At 25.4% G+C, this 11,524-nt stretch overlaps 1 protein-coding gene across 1 annotated transcript; it reads left to right on the top strand.

Moving 5' to 3' along the window:
• Positions 1–1,649: 1,649 nt before the first annotated feature.
• On the top strand, positions 1,650–7,047 carry LOC105627261 (zinc transporter 1). Its single transcript, XM_012208548.1, has 7 exons — positions 1,650–1,838; positions 2,965–3,081; positions 4,315–4,613; positions 4,975–5,219; positions 5,941–6,119; positions 6,464–6,550; positions 6,622–7,047. Exons 1-7 carry the CDS (start codon positions 1,650–1,652, stop codon positions 7,045–7,047), a joined length of 1,542 nt encoding a protein of 513 aa, XP_012063938.1.
• Positions 7,048–11,524: the final 4,477 nt, after the last annotated feature.

Raw genomic sequence — 11,524 nt, 5'->3', positions numbered from 1 at the left:
ATAATAAAATTTTAATCTTTTTAATTTTATTCAGCTATTCTTTAATTCTTTTTAATCCTTAATCAAATAAATATAAAATAAAGATTACTATTAATGCGATATCTATAATAGACAACAAATAACTGTAATAAATATAATAATTGTTTAACCGTTTAACTGTAATAAATATAATAATTGGACAGTTTTTAATATCCTCATTTGAATTTTAATATTAATATTAGCTATATACATGTATGTACAATATATTTGTTATGTACATAAATGCGCATTATAAAAATAATTATTGCATATCTATTATTCAGGATTGGTAAAAAAACATTTTAAACGCGTTTTAAACAGTTTAAAACATGCATAATTGATGTTTTTAATATATTTTTTTTGTAGTACTGTTTAAAGCATAAATATGTTTGAAGCATTAAAAAAACATATTTAAGAAAAAACACAATATGTTTTATTCTTAAAAAAAAAACATCAGTCTTTATTAACTCTGCTATTATTACATTTAGCAGTAAGATTTTGAAATTTTAATAAGTATAAAACCACTATAAATTCACTATAAATCATTTCCACACATACTTTAAATATATTTATTTATATATTATTTATATATTATTGTAATCTTTAAATTAAATTTGTATAGTTTTACACATTTACGTAAAGAGTAGCACTAATCATTTAATCTATTTTGTGAATCTTGAAATTTGAATCAAATTACCAAATGATGCTATAAGATATGCACATAATCTAAAAAAAATTTTAAATTAAAAATAAAATAAGCATTTTTTTGTGCAAAATTGAAAGATAATTTTTAATTAGTAAAGTTTATTTGTGAAGTTTATTTATGAAAAAGTTCGCTTGTGGTTGATTGAAAAACTAACAGAGGTCGTATTTATCGAATGCTATATATTCAGCATATTTATTTTTGTCTCTCTACATATATGTTTGTCAATCAATTTTATGTGGTGGGCTGCAAAATATCTCATAAACAATAATCTTCCCCTAGAGAACTCATTTCTTTATCTACATTTTCATTCAGTCATTATTAAAGAAGCATTTAACTTTTTCAGTATTTCACTGCAGTATTTAACTTTTTCAGCCAATGAAAGCAAATCTGTGAATTGAACAACTCTCTCCAATTCATTTATTCAATTGAATTCAATTTTTTTTTGTACATAAATTGACCTTAACAATTTATAAATGCACAACAAATTATCGTTCCAAATAGATAATTCTATAATCTGCATATCATAATCTAAATTAATTGTGATTTATTTACGAAGCTTCTTACGTGAACAAATGAATCACCGTCTTTATTTACATATAATTCTATTTTTAAGTCAACGTGTTTCGAAAATTTTCAGAAAAATAAATTTAACTCACGATAAAATCAACAAATTTTTACAAGTGAGTATTATATAAAATTTATATAATAAAATTTTGTCTCACATAAAAGTTCGAAGAAAGATCGAAGATATACCTCTTACAAATTATCGTAAGTAAAGTTTATATGAAATTGAATACGGTTGTAGGCAGTATGAAACAATTAGTTGCGATAATATCGTGTGACCATTATAGAATAACAGTGATCTATATATACGTGATATCGTTACAGAGAATATAAACGTTCACATGACTTTGTGGACAGAGTCATGGCTGTGAAAGAATGGTTCAGGAGGCTTCAACCGGTGCAACTATACCTGGTGCTGTTCTTCACCACGGCTTTCTTTTTGGTTGAGATCATCGTCAGTCATATAACGCATTCACTGACTCTCCTTCTCAATGCTTACCACATGCTCTGCAATATCGTGGCACTTGTTGGTTGCATCGCTTCGATCAAGGTAAGCGCCAAAAATACGCAAAATTCGTATTCGTCAGTCTCGTTCACAAAATAGCTTAAATCCATGCGCACGGTATCATACTAATCTTTTGATCTAGTAACTATAGTTACTAGATCATTACGTAATAATTTTAAATATATTTCTTGTAACGTAATTTCTCATATTATAAACGAATATTATTGAAGAGAAACTTAATTTTTCTCTTGGTAATTAAATTAAGGCCTTATTCTTGATCATTAACTGCAAGTGTGGGTTTATTAGACCTATAGCACTAATTTCAATATAATATTTTTTTACGATACTAGTTACAGGTTAAATATCATAATAATTATCTTTATTAATCGCTATATTAACGCTATTATAACGCATCGATAAATATAAATAAGATGTAGTAAAAGTTATGTAATTACAAATAAATTTAAAAAATTTGCTCTCAAATAATTTGAATTTTATTCTTTATTTTTATCAATTTAAAATAACTTGAACAGAAAAATAAATCAATAAATTGCATAAATATATATGACAAAGTAACAGACTTTTATAAAACTTTTTAACAAACTCCTTACTTTAACAGAGATTAGATTTTGTTCTCGCGATTCGCTATTTCGTACAGAAACAGTTAGCATAATGGCAGTCTGTTCTTATAAAAGAGTTAAATATGACTAAAAATACTGTAATCATATTTGTTTGCCTATCTAGCTAGGTATACCTGTTTGTATATCTAGCTAGGTATACCTACATATATAACTTTGCTGTTTGCTGATGCGATTCAACATAAAAACACAGATAGAAATCTCGCGTGAGATACTATTTTTTTCATATTAATTGATATATTTTCAAATTTTTATAAAATACTGAGAGAATGTTTTTATTAAAATTTGTGATACGCATCGCTTTAATAAGTGAGTCAGATTCATAACAATGTGGATCATCCTTACCAAAACTCAATATGCATGTGACATACAATAAATTAATAAGAGATAAATATCTTAAAAATAATCTTGTGTTACTAAAACATTTAAACATTATGTAATAGTATTTTCTCTATAATGCAAATTCGTAACATAATTACATAATTACATAATTATATATAATTATATGGTGCGTAATTATATATTGCTTACAGTATAGTTATCGTGAAAGATACAGTAAACATAGTAACTGCAGTTCATTAGGAAATTCGTCCATTTGTATTAATGGTGAGGAACAGGATTCTGTTACATCCTTATCGACAAAAACGAAGGTACGTTCAATAATACTCAAAAACAGAAATAAAAAAATATCTTCTCAATTTCTTTAATTTTAATCTTTTCTATAAAATCTTTTCTATAAAATTAAAATCGTAAAAAAATTATATCGAGGGATATTACATTTTGTTTGTTGAAAATAAATATCTATACTCTTACATTTTTATAATATAAAACTTATAATTATAATATAAAACTTTTTTCTAATTAAAAAAATATAGTATAAGTTAAAATATATTACTCACTTTATAATTTCCTTTTATATAATAAATTTTATATTATATATTAAATAAATTATATATTTCCTTTTATATTAAATAAATAAATTATATAACATTTTATAAATTTAAAATAAATATAGCCAATAATTTTCAAAAAAACTTTTTTATAAATCTTTTTAAATAAAATCGACGCAACAGGGTAATTATTATGCCTGTCCCTATTAGTGTGCTTTTGTATTTATAAGTAAAGAAAACTAGCACAAATAAATAAGAAAAAATAATTTTTTTTGTTAAGTTAAATTATTAATGCATACAATATCCCGAAGATAATATTTTATTTTTTGAGTATTAAAGTATTTTAAATATTTTTCAAAAAGATATGAGGAATTTATGTAAATCCAGTAATACGTACCGCAAGATTTTAAGCTCCCTATTAATGTGCCCTGTATTGGAGTTGAGAACGTTGTGTTGTAAGTGTACTTTGAAATAAATATAATTGAAGTAATGATTTATGAAGTAATATTAACATAAACAATTAGCTTAAATTTATTACCTGTTTTAGTAACTATGTGTTAAAATGAGTCAAATGTGGATAGACATACAAATTGGGAGCACATTAATATATATATAGGGGCAATAGGACCATCGCCGCTTATAATAAGATTCATTAATAGACATAAAAACATGTTTTCTATTTTTGTCAAAAACATTATAAAGTATTAACTATTTTTTAGATTAAAAAAAATATTATAAGAAAAGAAGTGGTTGAAAAACCGATATTGATTGCAAGCAGAAAATAAATAAAATTAAAGCTACAATATTTAATAATTAATTCAATAATAAATTCAGTAATAAATTGGTTAAAAGGCACATTAATAGGGACAGTTACTCTAGCCTCCAATAATAAAAATATTTATTTACTGTAAATTGAAAGGATATATATTGATAGCTTCTTATTAATTCTGTCAAACGCGCAATCGACTTAAATATGAAAATCTCGTTTTACAGGAATCATGGTCAGACAGAAGAATGAAAAATACGTTTGGATGGGCCAGAATCGATATTGTTACGATGCTCGTCTGCTGCATTTTTCTCGCTTCTTTTTGTTTTTCTTTGTTAATGGAAGCATTACAGACATTAGTGCATATCGATCATCTAGATGAAATGCATCATCCATTGCCAGTACTGTGTATCGGTGTTTCTGGGATACTTCTAAATGCTTTCTGCTACATTTTGATTGGGGGATTCACTTTCAATCAGGGCATCTTCGTGCATGTTACAAAGAGTGGTGATGTAATATTACGCAGGTGATTTTTATAATAATGCATTTTATAATAAATTCTAATTATAATAAATCAATCAAAAAATGTACAATAACACGGTACATTTGAACATTTTACAAGTTTATATCGATTAATTTTGTATCGTTCCTTATCATATACGAAATAATAAAGTTACACATACATTTATCAGTTTTCAAAATGTTGTTAAAATGTATATTCTATACATTATGCTAAAGTTTTTTAAAATATTTTCTTTCGCAAATAATAAGAAAATTCTTAAGTTCAAGATGTTTCTTTATGTACTTCTATCGATGAAAAAAAATTTACTAAAATTTTAATAAAAACCGGTTCGTATATTGTTTACTAGTGACTCTTGACATTTCAGAAATGTGAGTTCACAAGAAACAAAGGATGGTGAGCAACAACTATCAGCACAGACTAGGCGAAGTCCGCTTGCGATACCAAAAAGTGAAGGTTTAAGAGAAATGTGTCGAGATGTTCTCGGGTGTGTTTTCGTCATATTAGTATCAATTTTAGTTTATTTCACCAATTCCGATGTAGCCAAATTCATTGATCCAGTCTTCGCTATTATTTCATCAATTTCGTTATTTGTTCTCTGTTATCCTTACAGTAAGTATATTTTAATACATTTAATATCTTCTTCTTACGTTAGGCCTCTGGCCTGTTACACCTCTCTCATATGCTTGTGGTGCACACGCTGATTATTCAATTACCACAAGCATATGGGACCTAAAGTTTTAATGCCGGTTCCGAATGGCAGATTTTTCGAGAGATGTTTCTGAACAAAGATACTTTCGGGAGGTTGCCGGTCTTTTTCGAGAGGAGATACGTAAATATTTTGGGACCTACTGGGATCGAACTCGGGACCTCTGACATGATAAACCAGTGCGCTGTCTGCCACGCTCGCACTTATATTTAATATATGTACGAAAAAAAAAGAAAAAAATAGTATAAATAATATATAAATAGCATAAATATATTTATAAATAAACATAATACTATAAGCAGCATAAATAATACATGTATAAATAGTAATACAAAGTGAAAACTGTTGGGTTGTCCGGAAAGTTCATGCCGATGTTGAAGGAAAATTGAAACGCAGAAAATTTAAATTTTAGTATACATTTATTAAATTATATAGGTTAGTCGGCACGAACTTTCCGGACAACCCAATATATTCGTAATACATGTAATAAGTTAAAGTATTAATTTATTGTGTACCTTGTATGTCGTGAATATTGTAATTTTCGAAAATACTTTAATTTATTTATTTAGTTTTAATACTTGTACTTTTTTACTCCCGTTTTTGTTTTATAATTTTTCTTTACAGTGAAAGAATCAGGTCTGATATTACTGCAAACAATTCCAAATCACATCAATATCGATTGTCTTAAAAGAGAATTATTGGTAGCTTTTCCGGGCATCGTAAACGTTCATGACTTACATGTGTGGCAATTAGCAAAACATCAAGCTATTTGTACAGTCCATATTGTATTTTTGAATCCAATGGTATACAAAAACATATTTTATGAAGTTATTTAAAATAATTTATACATGTAATGGAAATACGCTGGAACCTCATTATAGAGAACTTTGAAATCCTTTTCGTGCTATGAATAGCAGGAGTGGAAAGTAACAGTAGTTATTAAAATGAATTTGTGACTTGAATTTCTTTGATTTGGAATAAAGTAGGAACACAGTTATAGCATACAGACCTCTGAATCATGTGCTATTACGAGATTTCAGTGTACATTTAATTGTTATTTAAGAAAGAAAGATAGTTTTATTCAATATTTTTCAATTTTTTTTTAAATTAAACATGTTTTTCATTTTTCTTTTGTTTTTTTTTTTAGGTTTATGCTAGCATTACAGAACAAGTTACTGCCTTTTTCGTCGAAATGGGTATCACGCAGGTCACTGTACAGCCAGAGTTCCATAAAGTATAAGATAACTTGTTAATACATAATTTTATGTTTAAAATCATTTTATTAAATAATAATCTGTATCACAGATGAAGCCGAATACGGAGAAAACTGATTGCCTTATTACATGTCATGGAGAACATTGCAGTTCTTCCCAATGTTGCTCGCGAGAAAACTTTTCGGAAGACACATGCAAGTCAGTGAAAGATGCGCACACCATCAATAGAAGATATGATAAAAAGAAAACACCAGCTGCATATGAGATTAGTCTGAAAAAAATTACTATCAATGAGAAGGAAATCTTAGAACAAACTGTGAGCGATTCAAAAACAGAAGAATATGTACCTAAATCAACAAACGAAAATGCATGTCACTCGAAACAAATACAAAGCATTGTAAATGTTAATTCTGAAGTCAGTGTCTGTGCGATAAATCTAACCGATCGAATATCTACAAATGTTGATCAAACATCTGCAACTGCCGATAGCAATCTAGATCACAGCGTCATATCTTAAGTCTCTACCATTTAGGCAGATAATTGTTTCAGTTTAATTAATCTTGGCATTGTCTTACCTGAAAGAGATTATGCGTGACGTTCACACAATAAATGCCATGATTTTTAAGCCATTTTCATTTGATAAACAAAATTAATAGATAAAAATTTATCAGTGCTTTCGTAACTACAATCTCAAGTATTTGAAGTGTCATGTTAGTTATATTAAGAAACCAACAATATTGTAATCTTTTTTAAAAAGAGAAATCGTATTTTTTCTTTTTTTTTTGTAATATCACAATAATCATTTTGTTGGAAAAGAATGATTACTTCAAAATTGTGACTAAATTTAGACACTCAAAAAAATTGCAAAATTCAAGTTGCATTCTATTTTTTTGCAGCATGAAGTTTATTTCCTATTACTAGAAAAGGAAAATGTAGAATTAGAAAAAATTATTTGATAGTAAAAAATTATTGAGCCGTGATATACATAAGGATATTTAACAAGAAGACTGTAAAATAATATTAAGTTTCTATGGTCACATATAACATAACTTGTTGCAATAAATAGTTTCATAATAATATCATATAGACATTCGGATAACACGTGTGCTATATAATTATTAGAGAAGCGTAATACTGACTTTATTAATTGCACAAGAATATATTTCTTTAGCGTGAATATTCTTCGAATGTACAAAACAATAATTAATCGCTCAATTATTATACTTATATATAATAATTAATCGATCAATTATTATACTTATTATGTTTGTCAATGTAAGCCACTTAAGGGATCATACAATACTCGATTTTCTTGAATGACAAGCATTCTAAAATATGTTTATGCATTGAGCGCGGGATGCTGATATGCATAATTTCTATGCTTATTATACATATACATTATAAAGCTGTGTCCTTGCATGGACCAATTAAAAATTTACATATAGCTCATCTTCAAAAACAATTGTGCTAATTTCATAGTTAAGTATGAGTATGCATGCTTTATATTATTAAGAAATCGTGTTTTTCAACTTTATTTTCTATCAATAATCAAACACAACACCTTTATGAACAATAACAATTGAACAATACAGCAAATATTAAAATACGTTGCTCATTATAATCATTACTATATCTATTCATCATTTACTATATCTATTTTTAAATAAATATAATAATTGTCATTATAAATATACATTATAAATATATCAGATACTTATGTGTAACGTAAATTTTTATATTAATTAAAGAAAATTTATTAAAATTTTTCGCAAAGAAGAAATTAGCATAATTAATAAACTGTTTGACTTTAACAGAAACTCAATTCTTTTAAATGAGAAAACAAAATTAAAGATAACAATATAACGATAACGTGTCATTGACTGCAGTTCCTATGCGATTAGTATCGGAAACCTGCCGATAGCAACACAGTCCACAACATTCTATCTTAAACTTTTTAGGGTCGTTGCTCAAACAGATATTATTTAATCTATTGTCCGCGACTAGAAACGCCACAAGCTAGTATATGAATATGCTGTTCGCAAAGAAAATGTTAATTACAAATTTTTAATAAATTAGGAACAAAAAGTCTAAAAATGTTTATAAATCTATATGTATTTAAAAAACATTTTACTTTAAGATTTTTTTGTTAAATTAAGAATTTACTATATGTCTAAATTTTTAATAATTAAAAAGCTTGAAATAATTGAAAGTAGTTATTTATTTTAATTTTTTCCTTTTTCTTATATTTTTTATTTTAAAATGTCAAGTTTTTTTTTATCATTTAGAAATTTCAATTTCTTTTAAGTGGATGCTAAATAAATTTTGCACAAAAAGACTTTATATAATAGCAACAATCTTATTTGCGACAATATCAAATCGCACAAAGAAATGTATGAAAAGTTGAATGATTATTTATAAATATAAAATGAATATAATAACGGAAACTGCGGTTTGGATAGCTCACACTCTTATTATCATGTCCAAAGAAATTATTATACACTCTGATGAGATATGAAACATAGAAACATCTCAAATATTTGCAATAAGGAAGTTACCATATAAATAATGCTACATCAGATATAAATATTATTATGTTTATTTGATTCATGTTTAAATTTAATTATCTTTTATTCATCAGTTTTATTATTATTATTATTCTTTATTAACTTAATATTCTTTGTTATTTATAATATGCTTATTTTACTTACTTTTGTTATTATATAATAACTTTTGCATTAAATTTTAACCAATATAATATGAAATTTAATTCAATTATCAATTTTAATAACATTTTAATTTCATAACTCATTGATAGATACTATAATGTCATTATTATATAAATTTATAAGCTTTAACTAACATTTACCTACAATCTCTATAATAATAATCTTTAATAATATTTAATTATTAAATTATATTTTCAAAGTTTACTTATTTTAATAATTTAGCAAATAATATATAAAAGAATATTATATTTCTTATAATAAAATAAAAAAACTGTATATAAAATTATATATAATTTTATTATTTCTTTTACTATATAATAGTTAAAAGAAAGTTACAGAATGTTATCAAAAAAATTACTCTGAAGAAACAAAGACGTGTTAATTATGTCAAATCTTTCTGCTAACTCGTTTAATAATCTCCAGTTTTCATAATTAGCTTATGCTAATATAAAGGTTTCAATAACATAGAGTCGTGTTGAAAGAGGGACAACATACAAAATCTTAACGCGAATAATCAGTGTAAATAATTGTTATAAAGTAAAATTGTCAGCTATCCAAATATAAAAAAAGTGATACTATTTATATAAATTTGTTAAAAATTGTCGTTTAACAAGTATCTCACGCCCGAAATAACAAACTTTTTTAATTTCATGAGTGTGCAATATAATTAAAAATATCTACATGTCTATTTCATCTCTATTACTTTTTAAGCTTCTAAAAAGGAATCTTTGATAAATTGCAATATACGGACGCGTGTGTAATATATACATATGTAAATAAATTCATTCGATGAGAATTACTAGTTTACAACAAAAATTATTTTCAACCAGATCAAGTGTTTCTTAAAAATTTTTGAATACTAAATTAAACGCGCACGCGATACTGCAAGCCAAAAAATTTTAGCATGTCAGATTCCAAAGATAATTGAGGTTTAATGTGCAAAATATGGCTTTTCCGATAATATTTGATATTTTTTGTAAAGAAGATTAATGTTATCTTGAAATTCCATTCCATTTCCATTTCAAATTAGAAATTATAAATAAAAACAAATGATTATTTATTTCTTATAAAATGCATATTTAGAAATTTCATTATTTTATTTTTTAGCCATGTTATTAAGGATTGATAAATTCAGGATTTTTCTATAATAGCACACGTTAAGCTTATATATGATAACCTATATGATAACTTATATGATGATAAAGTCATATATATTTCCAGTTTGTGATTATCATACATATACATAAATCATACAATTATTGTCTAAAACATTTTTATTGAAAATACATTTTTTTCTGGTATTCGAGGAAGACAATTTAAAATTAAAATGAGATACCCTGTATATATATATATAGAGTGTCCCAGATTAATCGCGCCATCTATTTAAAAACTAGGGAAGTGATTTTTATCAAAAATTATAAAAATTTTGATAAATAAATCGGCAGATACACTCATCAAATACGATTCGAATTTTCGAATCGTGATACTTTCAAGTAGAAATCGGTTATTTAAACTAAAAGTCAATATTTTAATGAAATAAAGAAGGAAATATTTTGTATTGCAGATTTGGATTCTGCAAAAGAAGCATAAAACTTAATTTTGTACCAAGCATTTTTTGATAAATGTTAATCTTCAAATGACGTTTAAAATTTTGATTTAAATTTAAACTTTCGGCCGGAATAGCTTATTTCTATTCGAAACCAGAAAGTTGAAAACATTATTATGATAATATTTGATAAATTTTTGCATAATAAAACATTACTACATGAAAACTTTTCAATATGAATACTTTAAATTAAGTTTAATATTTAATATTTAAAGTTATAAAGTTTTAACTCAAGTTTTACTTCAAATCCATTTTACTGGCAAGAATTGTAATAGCAGTTCTGCTGATGCTTTGCCATTTGCATGTACTATATCAACTTTATTTATTTACTCTCCTGTTCAACATTGTAACTCTGTCTATGTGATGCATGGCGATAAAGATAAAAATTTTAATTATATAATGTAAAAGCTACGTAAAAAAAATAATAATTATTTATATTTTTGACAAATTAGATATCTCGATGAAAATATTATCTTTTTATTTATTTATTTATTTATTTTGATATTTGAACATTAAGCAAATTTATAAACACCCAAATTGTATAAATTCACAGAAATAGAAATAATTTTCAAATAAATTTTAGTATTTTCGAATACATATTAATTTGAAGGTGATAATTAACATATATTTCATGAAGTAATATTTATTTAGATATAGATATT

This window comes from Atta cephalotes, assembly GCF_000143395.1.
Source record: "Atta cephalotes unplaced genomic scaffold scaffold00008, whole genome shotgun sequence".
Taxonomy (NCBI): Eukaryota; Metazoa; Arthropoda; class Insecta; order Hymenoptera; family Formicidae; genus Atta; species Atta cephalotes.
This window is presented reverse-complemented; position numbering and strand designations above follow the sequence as displayed.